The sequence below is a fragment of the Falco rusticolus genome, chromosome 3 (genome assembly GCF_015220075.1).
Source record: "Falco rusticolus isolate bFalRus1 chromosome 3, bFalRus1.pri, whole genome shotgun sequence".
NCBI lineage: Eukaryota > Metazoa > Chordata > Aves > Falconiformes > Falconidae > Falco > Falco rusticolus.
In genome coordinates, this window is record NC_051189.1 from 10,879,860 (window position 1) to 10,897,972 (window position 18,113).

Sequence of the window (18,113 nt, forward strand, 5' to 3'; positions counted from 1 at the left end):
AAGAAAGTGTATATGTGTGGATATAAACTTCCTTTAAAAAAACAGACAACACTGGTGAAAAGAAGAACACCTACATAAAACCCATCAGAGTTGAAAATGAGCATATCTGATGAAGAGTACAGATTTTGCCAGTTTCTTTGTTTCTCAGTCTCACATAAAAGGAAGTCAGAGGGCATTTCTTTTCCTTCTCTGCCAAAGTTTGAAAACCATCACAGAAAACTGTTTATGAAAAATGCATAGCATTGGTTTCTGATCTGCTGGCAACTAAAGTTATCAAGGCTCCACTGATACACTTCAGAAGACAGCCAGTCCTGAATGACTTTCCTGTGTAACTGATGTGGGCTGGACAGTCTCAAGGAAGGGACGGTGAGTCTGCCTTCCAGTCTTCTCACGCATTTAATTCTCGCATAATTTGTGCTGGGTTGTTTGAGCTTTTTCTTAGGTACAACTTAGTACATTTGACTGTTGCTATCGGAATATTGTAGAATACAGAATATTCAATAAAAAATTAACAACATATTTCCACTACTCAGATAAAGTATTTCAGAAATAAGCCACCATTTTAAATCACAAAGGTCGATGTTGATCACAGAACACCGCAAATTGTATTTTCAGCCTTAACTCTTCAAAGCCATTTTACTAGAACCAGATTGAAAACTACTTTGAGGATTCTTCCCAGAATTCTGGAGCTTAAAGTTTTAGAAATTCCATTACTTAGCACGTATACTAAGAAAAAAATAGGGGCTTAAAAGTTTAGTTATGAATGCAATTTTTTTCTTTTAAAATGCACTACTTTGTAAAACTAAAAGGCCAGAATATCAACAGCACTGCATAGTATGAACACACATCAGCTCCATTATATGCATTGACCTTCTAAAACTCTTCCTAAAAAATTTTACTGTCCAGGTATTTCTATTCTTATCACACAGCTTCACAGAAGTCCAAAATGTATTACTCACGTTGCAGTCCTGATATTACCAACACAGGACTTCAGCTCTTCTGCAGGCAAATGCAAAACCTAAATAGAATATCAAGGTGGTGTTGTTTGTTTTTTAACTTTTCCATGGTTCCATCATGAAGGATGATTAAAAAAGAAAAAAGATATTTAGTCCTTTTTTAAAAAGTACCCATTTAAAAAAAGCAGTAGACTCTTGTTCCAAAGTCAATAGGCTCAGCCATACCATGAGATAAGGTTCCTTTCTCAAAACTGAAGCAAACTCAATTTTGATATTGCTATAGAAGAGAATAGCACCGAATACTACATGTAATCGGCTAATCTTCCACCATTTTCTACCACCCAAACACACGCATGTTAAAATCAGAAACATATCAGTTCACTAGATGATTCACTAGTGAAACAGACTGACCTGCTATCTGTAAGGCATTCACTCAAAGGATGTTTTTATTAATTGAAGAGAAGCTTCTACTGGGTACCAGTAAACCTCTCTTGAATGGTCCAGGAAAGATTTTTCGCTTGATCTTCTAAATACACACACACCTTTCCACTGCAACTCCACCTCTGTGCTTTCAGCTGTAAGACTCAAGGGTCTAGAAAATATAGTTGAGATTATGTTTAATTTTTTTTCTGAAACCTCCTATTGTCAAGTCTACAAAGAAAGTTTTGCAGAAAACTCCTCACATTGGAACAGCATATGTTGTTACAATGCAATAAATGCGGGGTGGGGGGGTGGGGGGTGGCAATCTTCATCTTCAAATCAACTTAGAGTAGAAACCATTTCTAAAGCAGGGAAGAGATGGAAAGTTTTGTTAGTCTTAGTTCTGACATCGACTACTACCAGCTAAACAGCAGGCCCAATTCTCCTACAACACTACTTGATTTAGGTAGCAATAATCTGTATTGACAACAGGCATCCAAACCTATGAGTATGAAAGAGGGACAGTAGCAGTTCTTGCTCTTAACAAGAGATTTTTCATTGGACACTATGGAACCTCAGATCAAATCCCATCCAGGTGACGTATAGCACATGCAAGACCTATGAAGAAGTTATGTATACTTTTTCCTCCTGGAGAAAGGTTCTAGAGAGAGGTAAGGAACTGCAGAGGATTTGAGGGACAGTTGGGAAAAGCTGAGTGCAAAGGTATCACAGAGTAGAATTGCATGATTATCATAGAATTTCTGGAGAGTATGCTAAATCAAAGCAGATTAGAAATCAATGAAAACCCTGAGAATTCTTTGCAATTACCATTGAGCTCTCACATTGCTCATCCTGCACCTCCAACACTGCTGCAGGTTACAAAAACAAAGACCAAAAGCAGCTATCATGTAAAACTGAAAATAAAACAGAGCACACTTGTTTAAGTGCAGCCACGCTGCCTACTAGTTAAGGATTCGTGTGAAAGCCTGAGGAACTCTGGAGACATCACCCCCTTCCCCATCCTGCCCTTCCTTACCTGGGTAGATAAACCAGGCTTCCCCACCAGCCGTCTAGGGCTACAGGGCTAGGTTACTACGTACCAATAGGTGAGCCTGATGTATCCATTACAGAGTTTTTGTACTAGACTGCGCTCATTATTTCTGGAGAATGCTACCTACTGGAAAAATTCACCATGCGAGATAAAGGGCATATCTTGTACAAAATGGTTGCTTTTGGGTATAAGCCAGCAGACTTGATGGCTCTCTGCATAGGGCTGCCCCATGGCCAAGCACTACCATTTTCAGCGCTTGGTAAATACATGATTTACTCAACTAATAAAGAAAAAGAAGAATTAGTGGTTCTGATTATATAGGGAATTTGTCCACACTCCGCTTGCTATCCATAATCTGGCATCTACAGGGTTAAAGCAAGACTGTGTGAGGATTCTTCTCTCAAGTGTATAGTTAGAGACATGGCCTTGGCTCAAAAATACCTCCTAAATTTTCAGAATCCTTTGCAATTTGTCTTACATTTCCTCAAAACCATGGATGGCTAGCATTAGGAACAAGGCAGTTGTCAGTATGACTCAGTTCATGAAAAGACTAGGCTCTGTGTCCTACCTACCACACTCCTTTCAGCCAAGTGTCGATACCTCAATTAGGAGGAAAATCGAGGAAAACACGGGTAGGATTAATTGGCGCTTAAAAGGCACAAACAGACAAACCACACAACCACTAACAGCCAACTCTGCTGCGTGAAAGGCTCCTGTGTCTGACCAGGCTTGTTCTGGTTTAGATTCTAATCCTGTGGAAGCCAAACTTCACTTTCTAGGAATGTTTTTGCTCATGTAGGGACTTAATGAAGAAACCCTACACTTCAGAGAAGGGCACAGCAGGGGGAAGGGCAGGACGAGATCTTATCTACAGAATGGCATAAATTTATTTTCTATAGAAACTGAGGCCTGGCAAACTGAAAGCAGGAAACCCAGAAAGGAATGGGTCTGCAGCATTCTCTTGTGTCCAGCTTCCGCTGCCAACATTTCTTCCTGTGCTCAAACACGGTAAGCAATAAGGTGGTTCAATTCCACTTTGTTAGCCAACCCACAACTGAAGAAATACGTACCATTTTTAAGATGCTGGGCAGTTATTCCAGTTCAGGTCTCAGAGACAGAAATACAACTTGACATACTACGTACTTTCATGGTGAGAAGCAAATTACATCGTTACCAAAGCCCTAAACACGCACACAATATTTCAATGAATAAGCTCTTGGACAACCAAACAGATACTAATGCTTCCCCTTACTCACAATTCTGATGCTACCTCTTGATAAACTGTAAGCCCATTCACAGTTGGATAATTTCTCAGATATGAGCAAAGCGCTCTCTCATAGAACCTCCCGGAACCAGAGTCAAAGCTGGAAAAAAACAGTAATTGTTTGAGGGAGAGGAAATCTCACATTCACCTTTGTTCCAGCAGTTCCTGGCAAGAGAAATAAATACCCACAACAAGTATTCATGTTTCTTCATAAAGACAACCACACAGTGCAACAAAAGGTACACCCATGGGGGAATAAAGAGCAGTAATTTCCCAAGAGAAATGAAGGCATAAGCAAAATATTCGGCTCGTGCCTAATGAATGCCAAAAAAAACTTCATACTGGACTATGCTGCATACTCTATACATACAAATGGAAAGAAAAACCATTTTAAAAATGTCACCTCTAAAATCTTTTATGTTTGAACAGTTTAATTCAGGCCCTGTGGACACAGTTCTGCTCCCACTATCTTTCATAAGTCTGATTGTGTCACAGGCCATTTAGCCTTTCATCTTTCCAGAAAGTTACCCCCTCTCCCACACAGAACATTACTCCTTGAGCATTTATTAGCAGGTGAATTAACCTAAAGGTAGCTTTTCAGTACTAATACCAACACGTAAATTCCATTGCCAAGTATCATGCTTTGGGTATTGCTACATCTAATGCTGTGTTGTACATGGCTTCAGTTTTAAACAGAAGATTCTAAACTGGGAATTATCTACTAGCACTTTAGAGCATTAAAAATTAACTGTGTCATCTGGTAATGATCGTTCTTTGTTTTAAGAAGAAAATTTCAGACAGTCATTTTTCATAAGTGAATGAAATACAAACAGTTTCTTCTAAGCTTGAATATGACCATATCCCTTACACCATATTTTAAATAGGGGATTTAAATCCTTTTTGATGCAATTCTGGAATATGTGGAAAGAAGCAGATCTTTACATCAGCAGAATATGGATTACTGTTAAGTATTTTTAGCAGTCATAGCTACATCAACTTGAAAACTACAGAAATTATTTCCTACCATAATTAACACAAATATAACTTCTTCATTAGTTGAAGTCACAATCTGCATTTGCAAGGGAAGAAAAAAAAAAGTGATCCTGGGCCAGCTGTTCCTTCTGAAACAAGCAAAACTCCATAGGAGAAGCTTTTCATAAAAGCACAGACCATTTATGCTGCCAGAAACAGCAACAAAAAACCCAGAGCCAGATTTGACCACCACAACTCTTAGGAGGATTCTTGTATTTTATCTGTTCTTTGCCAAGAGAAAGCATAGTCATTGAGAAAAAGTGAGTTTCTTTATACAGTGGAAATGAAGAAGACTTTTTTTTAAAAAAAATGTTAATAAGGTAAAAATAAATCATAGCTGAAAAACTCCAAACCAGCTGTAGACACAAGTTTACAGAGCAGTGTTTAGAGACACTTAACTACTGTAAGACAGCCTCGACACTTGCCAGAACTTGCTACACTTGAACTCTATTGCTTCTGAAAGCCTGGTAGTACCTTTTGTAAGCAGAAGTAACCAATAGAAGTACAGGAGGATGAAGTTAGGAAACACCTAAGCAAACTGGACAGACATAAATCCATGAGACCTGATGGGATGCACTTCTGTGGGCTGACTGATCTGGCCAGCGCCATGGCAAGGTCACTCTCAATTATCTTAGAAAGGTCATGGCAATCAGGAGAGGTTCTTGAGGACTAGACAGAAGCAAAAATCACGCTGATCTTCAAGAAGGGCAGGGAGGGCAATCTAGGCAGTCAAAGGCTAGTCAGCCTCACCTCAGTCCTGGAAAAGTGACAGAAAAATTTCCAAAAGGGTGATAGGGAATCACTAGTGTGGATTTATAACTGGAAATCATGCCTGACCAATCTGTCAGACATCGATAATGAAACAACTGGCTCAGTGGATGAGAGGAGTACAGCAGATGTGGTTTATCCTGACCTCAGTAAGACTTTCCAACTCTGTTTCCTACAGCACCTTCACAGACAAACCGATGAAGCACAGACTAGCTAAATGGACAGTGAGAACTGACTGATGTGCCAAGGTCAAACTGTTGTGATCAGCAGCATGAAGTGCAGCTGGAGCTCCAACCCTAGTGGTGACCTGAATGATGGGACAGAGTGCACCCTCAACAAGTTCACAGATGACACAAAACTAGGAGTGACTGATGCACCAAAGCATTGCTACTATTCAGACAGACCTCAACAAGATGACAAATGGGCCAACAAGAGCCTCAGGAAGGTAGTTCAACAAAAGGAAGTGCAGAATCCTGCACCTGGGGAGGTATCACCAGCTGGAATGCAGCTTGGCAGAAAAGGATCTGGGGATTCTGGTGGACACCAAGCTGAACATGAGCCAACAGTGTGGCCTTGCAGCAAAGGAGGCCAACTGTATTCCCAGCCTGCATCGTCGGCAGGAAGCATTGCTCACAGATTGAGAGAGTTGGTCCTTCCTCACTGCTCAGCATTGGTGAGGCTATGTATGGAGTGCTGGGCCCAGTTCTGGGCTCACTAGTACAAGAGAGACATAGACACACTGGAGAGCGCCCAGCAAAGAGCCACAAATATGATTAAAGGATTGGAGTGTCTGACACACAAGGGCAGACTTGGAGAGCCAGGACAATTTACCCTGGAGAAGAGAAGGGTCAGGGAAAATCTTATCGATGTGTATAAGTACCTAGAGAGGAGAGAAAGTAGAGTAAGGACAGAGCCTGGCTCTTCTCACTGACAGCCAGTGAACAGACAATAGGGAACAGGCACCAACTGAAATATAAGCACTTCCATTTAAACATAATAAATTTTTTTGTTGGGGTTTTGTGGGTTGTTTTTTTTTAGTCTACAGGTGACTGAGTACAGTCTCCATCTTTGGAGGTGCTCAAAAATCTGACTGCACATGGTTCTGGGCAACTTGCTCTAAGTGACTCTCTTTTGAGCAGTGGGTTGGATTAGAGATCTCCAGAGATGTCATTTCCAGTCTGTGAGTTTGCATACTTCGGGCTCTAAAGATGACATTGAGTTATGGCCAGGAGTTCATTGAAAATGGTCTAATGTAAATTTTACTGCCTGTACTGATCTCCACTGGCAGTCTACTATGCCAGAACAAGAGAGCAATTCCTCAGCAAGAAGCTCTGCCATAAGAGCACCTATGTTCTCAAACCCTGCTGAAGACAGATGGGGATTTTCAAGCTTGTTGGCTACAAAAAGAGTACAATCAAACATCAGCTCAGGGAGGAAGGTCAGCTACTAGATCTTCTTGACATAAGAGAGCATACTGTTACTTTCAACTTAATGCTAGCATGGCTAACTGGAATTGAAATCCTTCTACTAAAAGGCTTTTATTTATATCTATTTTAGTAAATCCTAAAGTTCCAAAAATTCTGAAAGGATGAGTCATAGTAGTATAATATAAACAAATTTCACCACATATTTCAGCAATAGCTTATTGTTTCCATCATCTTAGTTTAAAAGAAATGATGTGAGACCCCACCTGGAGTACCGTGTCCAGCTCTGGAGCCCTCAGCACAGGAGACACGTGGACCTGTTGAAGCAAGTCCAGAGGAGGGACACAAAAACAGAGGGATGGAGCACGTCCCCACTGAAGAAAGGCTGAAAGAGTTGGGGTTGTTGAGCCTGAACAAAAGGCAGCTCCAGGGAGACCATATTGCAGTTTTTCAATACTTGAAAGGGGTTTATAAGAAAGATGGGACAAACTTTTTAGCAAGGCCTGTAGTATATAGGACAAGGGGTAATGGTTTTAGACTAGAAGAGGGTAGATTCAAACTAGATAGAAGGAAGAAATTTTTTACAGTGAGGGTGGTGAAACACTGGAACAGGTTGCCCAGAGAGGTGGTAGATGCCCCATCCCTGGAAACATTCAGGGTCAGGCTGGGCAGGGCTCCAAGCAACCTGGTCTGGTTGAAGATGCCCCTGCTCATTGCAGGGGGGTTGGACTAAGTCACCTTTAAAGGTCCCTTCCAACCCAAACTATTCTATGTTGATGCCACAAGCAACTTCCTTACAAACTGTCAGAGAAAAGGCAAATGGAATATGGAGAATAGAAATATGCTTTACTAGGTACTACAGAAAAGGTGATCTGTTCAGTACTTCTGTTGTTGACTAGCTGTTGCTTTTTGTCTTACACTCCAGCGGTGAGCTAGGTCAAGTACTACCATTATTGTGCCAGTGACAAAACGACATGTTTCATAAGAACCACAAGCACTCTAAGGAGCTCTCCAATATACATGTACTTTCTGCTCATCAGTCCCCACAACAGCTGTACTTTCTCTCAAGGACAGGATTTAAATTAAATACTAGTTAAGCAATTATTACACCATTTAAGCAAAAAAACTCCAAGTTCTTCTATACCATGCAGTCACACACAGAAAGAGGGTTGTGGGCAATCTGGGAACAAATTAACATCAGAGCTTTAGAAAGATGGCCTGCTTCTACACAATGCACGCAGTCATACAGGCAATAAAAGCCTGGGATGCCCATGAACTGACAAGATTACACTTGTAACGAGACAACTACTTAATCCAAATTCTCCTTTCAATGTCAAACAGGCCTGTGTGACTCTTGATTAAAGGAGTTCTTCCTAGTTAACATCCACTGATATTATGCCAGTGTTTCTGGCTTCTCCTTTTTTCTTTCTTAAGAAAGCAAACAAACAAATCTGACCACATAACCGGTCCTTTTATAATATCATCTGAAAATTTCATTAGTGTTTTTACAGGAACAGAGAAGAAAATTTGTTAATGAAAATGATCTTCCTCAAGAGTAAAACACCTTCCTCCAAGTTAGTATGCTAATTGAGAAGACTTCAGTATAGTATTCCTACATTTATTACACACGTTTGTACACATATCACCAAGAAAGAAAAGCATCCCATGATTTAAGATGCTCATTTGACAAATTTATGTATTTCAGAGAGAGGTATTTCCTGATTCAAAACAGGGGCATGAAAGAGGGCTTCCTGTTTCTTTCTTTACTCCAAGAAGGGTCTTGGGAATAGTTTACCAGCACAGCCTGCCTGGAACACAGAGCTCCAAGTTTAGTACTGTACAACCACACACACTATTAAGGCAAGGATATGATGGCAACGCAAGTCTAACTACATGACTCAGCTCAAGAGTCACTATGCCACCTGTTTCTGAACTCGAGTTGCTGTGTCATGCATTTTCCTATTTCAATTCTGCAAACAGATATGTTAGAAAAAAACCCATTCCTGCTGAACAAAGATCCACTAAAATCAGACCGATAACTGATACACTGCTCTAGATTTGTCTAAAAAGTCACGCACATAAACAAAACCTGGCATTGCATTTGCAGCAAACAGTACTGTTGAGCACAGGAAGGAAAAAAAATTCCCAATGCCATGCAGTTCCCTACAGTAATTACCCAATTCAAACAAACATAGATGTGTGTTAAATACCCATTTGCGTGGACAACATGGTCCATCTTCCAACATGGGTTTCAACTTGGTGGGGTGTAAGAAATGCATATAGGAAAAAGAGAGAGAGAAGAAAAAATGACCCAACAATTTTTCCCCCGTTTACTTAAGGTAGAGGTCACAGAAGTATATACGGTGAAGAGATCTACTTTGCCAAGAATTTACTTTTGTTGAATTTGGATACTGGCATGGAGTTGGAAACTTTTCCTTAAATATTTGTTCAAACACAGCCAACTCAAGCCTTTCCTTTAAGGCAATATTTGAAACTGTTCCTATTCCAAGCTTTCCTGCAGGTTTAGTCTATATAACACAATCACAACAGCGCTTCTTCACACCTCCATGTAGAATATATAGGAGAGCATTTCTCTGATCAGCACAATTTACTCCTATTTGTTTCTGCTCTAGAGCTTCTTGGAGTAAAGACCCTTGCTTTGGTCAATACACAGACTAACAATTACTTGAGAAAAATGCCCATGCTCCCTGCTGAATTCTCCTTCTGTATGAACAGACAGGTACCACAGGAGCAAACATGTAAGAGGCGTGATCTAGGGTAACGGGGACTCTTCTTTAATGACCTACAGCCTAACACTGAGCTGACAGCAGCTCCTCTATGCTTCTATTCCTCCAAAGAGGTCTTCCAAAAAACCTGTTCTTAATGTGGTGTCTGTGCTAGAAGGCACACAGGCAGACTTGGAACTGAAGTGAGGGTTATGATCCAACAGAACTAATAGCTTTTCCCCAAGGTCAGATACAGCAACACTACTAGTACTCAATTTAAATGCTACTTGAGTAACAAAGTCCTGCAGAATATCTATCCAATCACAAGTTGTACATCTGTACACCTGGACAATGCAGCATATTTCTTTTCCTTATGAAGAAGGAACAGATTCTATAGGCAGCCCACCAACTGTTTTTCAAGTCTTGAAGGATTTTACTCCTTAATGAAATAGTTGTCCTAATTTAGCAAAGCACATGCCCTGTATTAAAGAATACAGACATAGCTGACTACAAGCAGAAATAAGCCACTTGTGTATTCAGCCTTCAAATATCATGCACTGCCTCCTGCCCATTGCTTTCCTAACACAAACAAGACCCACAAAGAAGCAAACCAGTTCCTAGTCAGGAATTGTTCACAGAAGCGAGAAATCCAGAAGTAGCCAGAGGACCGAAAACTCCAGAAAGTGCCGAGACTTTGGGGGTTAGTGCTTTAGACTTAAACCCATGTACCCAGTTCTGAATACACATTGGTACTTTTCCACAAGGAATCACATAGTATCAACTTCAGCTTTGATTTTATGAAGTCCAGTTTGGTAGAAGGACTTTCTTTCAAAAGAACAGAAATAGCCTTATTTTAGGAAAGTTACCAAAACAATCTCATTTCCTTCCCTGCCTGTGGGGAGCGGGTAAAAGGACTAGGACGTGCAAGTCCTAGGCTCCTACTATGTTAGATGGGAGGGGTCTGATGGAAGCTTTCCATGTCATGCATCACCAGCATCAAAGTTTATTCAGGCCTCTGACTGGCACTCAGTTAACCATTTTTTTTTTTTTTTAACGTACAAAAGAAAGACCATCCAGTTAATCTTGCACCAGGTTGAAGCAACCATCCAAGTCAAACTCCCTAGAGTACAGTTAGTTAGCTTATACCTATTAACAAAGTAATAATGATAAAACAAGGGACCCTACCTTCCCCCATAAGCATTTTATGGGAGAGTAACATTTTATGAAACAACATGCGTGTGAGCCACTAAGTTCTGCTTTCTATGAAACTACAGGTAACATTAGCAACTTTTTAAAGCCTAAATCCCCCACAAATCTCTTACTCTATGTGTGTGTATATATATATACACACACATGTCTGCATACACACATACACAGTTCATTTTTGAAGAAAGAAAATTCTGGATTACGAGAAACTGAAAGCAGCACAGCAGCTCAGTTAAGTGCTGCGTTCAACCCTTCTTCTGCCCCACCATGTGATCTGGACAACAAGCAGCAACATAAGCACTGAGCTTCGAGTAAATTTACTTTGTGGAGCCAAACCGAGTAAACATACACACACACACAATCCTTTTGCGTTGCTCAGTTGAAAGTTACATTAAAAAGAATATCATAAGCAGCATTTATGAAGGTTACTTTTGGTTAGCAGCAGTTGGCCACTGTCAGAGTGCAAATTCACTTTTAAAAATCAACATTGCTTGAAGGATTGGCATTTTGAATGCCACTGTATTTCCTGTCCTAGCTTTGCTGTTACGAGGCAAGTCTCAACTCCCTCAATGCAGCAAAGTGGAATCCAGCTAAAGATAAAATGCAGGAATCAACTATGGCCGAGCACCAGAAAGCAGAACACAATCACATAAATAAGTGCAACACAAAAAGTGTCATTGAGCAGCACTGTAATATTTACAGTAGTGCTATGGAGAGCGTTATGGTTCAGTTGCAGCTATTATGCACTGGGGAGGTGTATGAGAGAAGACTAGCCAAACTAGAACACACACACAAAGAATTCTACAAGAGCAGCAAGATATATTATCTCCTTAGAACACCTGGGAATGGGCAGAACAGCAAGGAAGATAGTGGTAAGCGCTATACACTAAACTTCACATTTAACACATCAGATAGTAATGTGTAAATGCAACCCGGACATCAAAACAAAATAGGGAAAAAACTGCACAGCCTAGGAGCCGTTTAGCACCTAACTTGATGAGACACTTCACTTGACTACAGGAATCTCATGGAGTGGAAAAAGATAAATACCAGAATCAAAAACTGGCCTTGCCACTGAAAACGCGATGCACAGAGATGACACCTTGAGGGGTGGAGGAGCTCACAATTTTGTAATTAAATTATTCACTAAAAGCTAATTTACTGTCTTTCACATTCCCTTACCCTCATTAAAATATCCTGTCGGGCTCCACAGGTTCTAGTGGTTAGCATAAACCATTGGTAAACAATTATCATTCAACTCTAAACAAAATAGCTCACCCATTACTAACACCATTTCTCTAGTGCAAGACCACCACATTACACTGCTCTTCACACCTGACATAAGCACTGCATGTGAAATTAACCTACCAACACCTTGTGGGGAAACAAAACCTACACTTACACAAAAGTCTATAGATTCTGAATAACAGAACTTTTGGATTTAAAAAGATTTCCATACACAACATCTGGTGTCTTAAAACACTTGCCATCACTGAATTAGGAGAGACCTAGTCTGAAATCAAAGGTAGCATTCACAAGGAGTTACTGTGTTCAACAGCATCCTCAAGAAAGAGGACACAAGTATGAAACAGTAGGTCCACAAAGGAGATCTTAACCATTTCTCCCTGCTGAAGGGAGGGATTTAAGAGTAACCTAATCCAGAGTAAACACAGACTGACCCATTTCACCACAGTGCTACATGCTGGCAATCCCTAGAAAGCTTCAGCTACTGTACACCAGCTCACACAACATCATAGTTAAAGCCACCTTTGTGAATCGTGTTGCCTGTGCTTTGTGGCAACTATATCCCATAACGTAGGCAGGTTTCTGCACTGGCACTTATATTAGGCGGACACTGGGATCTACACAGGAATTCTCCCTCCAAGTGGTATGTGACTAGAAAATGCCACAAGTTTGGAGAAAGGATGTTTTCAAAACCAGGACTGAGTTAAAGTTATCCCCAAAGAGTTTCCATTTAAATCTTCCCAAATTAAACATTTGGATTCAAAAAGAAAGAAAAAAAAAAAAAAGAAGTTTGTCAGCAAGGCTTGTGATTCGGGAAGGATGTTGATTTCCTTGCCTAAGCTACCATTTCATCTATCTTTCCCTTGCCATCCTCTGACCAGGCTCCTGTGTTATATCAAGTCTTTCATGATACATTTTAGCTGCTGCAGGCTGTCACCAACCCTCTCTAGACCAGCTTCTGGAAGGAGATAGCGCAGGAGATACTCAAAGGAAGTTTTATCAACCACTGCAGCAATCTGGACAGTTGACTCATTAAAAAGACACCCCTTCATGAGGTCTGAACATAGGTATCGTCAAAATGTTGTACCATTATTTAGCTGCTTTCAAATTTGACTGCTTCTCAGGTTTCGCAATTTAATGAAGTAGTCACTTGGGAAGAAGACAAGCGTTGAAAAGTTATGGTTAATTTGTAAAGCAGCCATCCCACCTCAGTGCCACAGCTTCCTTTCATATGCAAGAACACCAACTGCTCCTCCAACTCATGCCACAAAGCCAATTTCGTTATGAAACAGAAGCTTGCAATTTTAAAGCCCTCGTGTTGTGGATGCCAAACTGTCTTGGGTGCTAAGAGGGACAGCGTTCAGTCACATTTTCCCAAAGAAAGCAGGTAAATGCCAGCTGCTACCCACTCCAACACAGGCTCTACAGCCAGCACGCAACTGGCCTCACACCCAGCACACGCAAGGCTATCCTGCGCAGAACTGTTACAGACACCATGAGCAGCAAAGTACGAACAGCAGCTGCCTAGGTGTCTGATAACTCAGCAATAAAGTGCAATCCACTTCAGTTCGGCCTCCTCATCAGTGATGATGAATACTGCCTTCTTTGCTCAGCTTCAATTCTCTTTAGCAATACATTTTAACAAAGGTCCTTGAACAAAACCCCCTGATTTCTCATAGCTTCTACAACAGGCTGCTCTTTCTGCTATCAGACATGAGGTATGCATGTCTCCTCTTATTTAAAAATCAAGCAAAGAACTAAATCAATGACAGAAAACAAATTATGTATCCCTGAGGCAAGAAAGTGAAGGACAAAGATAAGCACTCTTGCTAAGGTAACTGATGATACATTTCTACCGCAGAAGCAAAAGTCTTACAAGAACTGCTCCATGATCAAATGGATTTCTTGCTCCAGTGATCTATTAGCTTCAGCCGTGCTGTTCAAATATGACTGCTAGAACATATTCAGAAAGACTAATTTCAAGCTTTAACACTTCAGTTGGAATCTACTGCACACTATGTTAAGCCTGAAACCTCAGGCTCCATATTTCTCTAGGTAAACAAGCTTTCAGAAATAGTCTGACTAAGGCCAAATGAAAACTAGGAAAATAAACTTGTATGGAATAATTTACTTTTAAAAAGAGGTAAACTCCTGTAGACAAAGTTTAGTGTACTTTTTTTTTACATGGGTGTTGTGATCATAATCCATCTGCATGACATTTTTTCAGAAAAGCAATTTTATTCACATTTAAGATTCATTCACAGCAAGTTTTAGCCTCTTTTAGAAAATTAAATTTATGGAAAACAGATATACTCAAAGGTGCCAGGAACTATTCAGCAAACTCTGTAAACAATCCAATTTAGACTCTTCAAGCATCCAACTCTCCATCTTAGCATGACAATTGTAGCTTCTGATAAAATTCTATTCCATAAAGTCTTGGACAAGCAAATAAATAAAGGCAGTACCGTGTAGTTTACCTGATCAGTCACAAACACTCAGACAGCTGCTTGATACTGACATACACCGTGTCTATGTGAATTTCAAAGCATTGCCTAATACCTGCAAGTGTAACAATGTAACAATCTGTGCAAAACCTAATTTCCCAGTAATTAACATTATCGAATGTTTCCAAAGTGGCATTTTGAATAGGAGTTATCCTTGCCCTAATGTATCTCTTCAGCTTTGAGATGAGAACAACAATTAAGGCAAATTCATGGCATTCCACAGTTCCACAGCAGATGGGAAGGCTGCGTGAAAAACAGCCATTTTAAAAATAATATGCAGTTGTCGTTCCAAAATCTCACCCAAAATATTAGCAAGCAGCAAATGAGAAAACAGCATTGAAGAAGTTCAGCTAACAAAGGTACTTTTCTCCACCCCTAAAACGGCATGCCACAGTACAGTGTTAACCTACAAAGCCCACTATGCTGAGAAGTATGTGCCACATAGCTAACCACAGATGCCACTTTGTGAACTTCAACCCAGACATTTCGGTTGCTTTTAAAGCACACAGCGATCGGGTGTTTCCTCAGAGTGCTACCCTTCCACCTGGGGTCATAATCACTTCCCATTAAGAAGCACCTTTGTATGGCAATTAAGCAGTTCAGTTGTCAAAGGCACCAAAAGCCCCAGCAGCTTATGAAAAAAAGGCCTCGCTTTATCAGATTTAGATTTGTTCTCCTCTGCATCACCCAGAAAGAAAGGAGCAAACAAAAGCTTCTAAGTTTCACAGTAATTGATGCTGCATAGAAGCTGCCAGGAAACCCAGATCTGTAAGCACACTAATGGTTCATGGGACACGTTACCTAAACATAAACGTTTCGGCCATGGGGTTTGGAGATTTTTTTTTAATTTATTTGAACTGTCTTTTATTTTTAAACTAGTACTCTACCTATTTCTTAACCCAGGTAACGGTCTGTACTGCAAAGATTAATTTGCCACATGTGGTCTGCATTCCCAGGATCCAACCTCCACTCTGACTGGAGGAAAGAGGTGAACTAATTAAGAATACCCTAATTGCACCAATCCTCCTCTTCCTCACTGTTCCTGACAGGTAGTTCTGGAAGAGTAAAGCTCTCCTCTACTTCACCGATGGCTGCAGAAGACTCAGCGTCCATCACATTCCTCCCCCAAAATTGTGCATTAATTGAAGCAAGCAGTCCTCTGATCTCACGGGAAAGCTCAGGGATGCAGCCATGCCTTCCTATCATCAAGCTAAACACCCCTCGGCAATGTGATTTTTTGCAAGTGACCAGAACTATAAACACTGAACCTTTCAACTCTGGGGACAAACTCAGATTTCTCTTTTTAGGAGGAATCAAAGAGGCTTTGATTGCAACTGCCAGGTTCACCCTGTTTATGCAGAATAGCAATGGTATTGAGCGAGTGAGACCTTACAACAATGAGAGTATCTTTAGCTTAAAGCTTCTGACTTCAACTCTTCCGAAAGCAGAGCTCATTTGGCAGTAAATGAAAGGAACCGCAGAATCTGTTCGAAAAGCGGTGGTTTTCCCCTTTCCTTTTCACAATCTCCATGCATATTTTGGATGTGAGAGAGGTGTATTCTTTGGCAGTTGCCTTCTGGACTCCCAAGAAACCGAGCAGAACCATCTCCCTCGCTCCACCCACAAACCCTCAACAACAACAACAAAAAAAAAAAAAGGGGGGGGATGATGTGATCCTATATTGTTGCCCACTACTATGAGAAGAGACATATATCCTATACGGTTGCCTAAATAGTATCAGGGCAACACATATACAAGACAGCTAGAAGTTAAAGAAAGCCTAAAACTAGCTGGCAGGAAGACAAACTTTCTGTACTTGCCATTGGCTTCCCTGACACCAGCTGAGGGTTCCAGTAGTCCTTCACACCAGCAAAGCAGCTGAAATTCATCCCTGATGCAACTCCAGCGAGACTAATAGGTTTCCACAAGAATGAATCAGGCCCTGTATATCTAAAACCAAGCCCACTAAAGTTTCACTGAAGCGAAATTGCAGGAGTATAATCTATGGATAACAGCTGGAGAACATTAACTCTCCCCCCCTCCTCTTCCCGGGGTTAATTTTTTTTCTTTCTGTTCAGACAGGAAGCAGTCATATACCATACTGCATAATATAAGGATCCTGGGATATAAAAGACAAGTAGAAAAGGATTACAAAGAGCGCTCTAGAAGTTTTGAGCGGAGTTAGGCTGCTATAACCCCTGAGCTGCCTCTACGTTTTAAGCCCCACCGCTGCCCCTGCATCACGAATTGAGGCAGCAGTTACCTCCCATCCATTTAAAAAAAAAAAAAAACCCACAAAACAAAAAACAAACAAACAAAAAAAAAAACACCACACAAAAACCAGCAAATATAGTTAAGGGTATTTAAGGGTCTGGGCGCCGCGGTTCCCGGCCCCCCGCCGCTCACCCTCGCTGCCGCACTGCTTGCCATTGTTCGCGCCCATCCTGCCCGCCTCATGCCCGCCGCCTCCCCACGCCGCCGCGCAGCATCTCCACCGCGGGGCGCCGAGCGGCCGCGGCTGATGGATCGGGGCCGGGGGGTGGGGGGGAGCCCCCAGGAGTTTTCACAGCGACATGTCCAAAGCAGCCGGACTACTTCCTCCGCGTCTTCTCGGGTGGCCGACACCCACCCTTTCCCCCTCAAAAAAAAAAAAAAAAAAAAAAAAAAAAGCGGGGGGGGGGGGGGGAGGGGGGAGGGCGTAAGAAAAGCGATGTATCGGCACGCCTTCCCCGCCCCGGTTCGCAGCCGGGGTGCCCGGGCAGGGGAGGCGGCTCCAGTTATAATCCACAAGCAGGACGGGCGGGACGGCCCCCGGGCGCAGGCTCCACCGCCCCGCGGCCGGCGCGGGGGCTCCCCCGATGCTCCAGCGCCGCTCCGCCGCCGCCGCCTCCCCCGGGAAGCCGCCGCCAGCCACTTGTTGCCCGGGGAGGGAGGAAGGGGAAAGCCGCCGCCGCAGACTTTTGTTAGCGGCAGGCGCCTCCTCCCGGCGCCCAGCGCCGCCGGGCCGGGGGGAGGGAGGGAGGCCGGAGCCCAGAGCCAGCCCCAGCCTTTAAAGGCACAGCGCCCGCCCGGGGGCTCCCCCGCCGGCCGTGCCCCAGCCCAGCGCCCCGGGGGCCGCCGGCCCGGCCTTCCTGCCCTTCCCCTGGCAGCGCCTGCCCCAGCCCCTCGGCCCGGCCCTCCTCAGCTCGCCTCCGGCCGTGCCCCGACGGGGGGCTGCCGGGCGCTCCCCGCGGGGGCCGAGCCCCGGGGGCCGCTGCGGCGGGGGCTGCGCAGGGAGCCGGCCGGGGCGGCACCGCAGGCGGCTCGCCCGCACCCCCGGGGGTCGGGCGCTGCGGGCCGGGCACCCGCCTGGCGCCCCCCGCCCGGCGCCGCTCGGAGCTGTCGGAAAGGCGCCGGGGTACGGGGCAGCCGCTGAGGAGGGTGTCTGCCTGCCCCTCCCCGGCTTTCCGGGCTGCGTCCTCCTTGGCAAACAGGCTTCCCGCAGGCACTCAACAACTGTGCATCGCTCCTGGCCTTT

General features: G+C 42.9%; 1 protein-coding gene across 1 annotated transcript in view; it reads right to left on the minus strand.

The window, feature by feature from the left end:
- FBXL7 (F-box and leucine rich repeat protein 7) overlaps window positions 1-17,565 on the minus strand; it is a 196,276-nt gene extending 178,711 nt beyond the window's left edge. The window contains exon 1 of the mRNA XM_037381493.1: window positions 17,003-17,565. Within this exon, the coding sequence (XP_037237390.1) occupies window positions 17,003-17,039 (37 nt within the window). The 5' untranslated portion in view covers window positions 17,040-17,565. The remainder of the gene's footprint in view (window positions 1-17,002) is intronic.
- Between the last annotated feature and the right edge of the window lie 548 nt (window positions 17,566-18,113).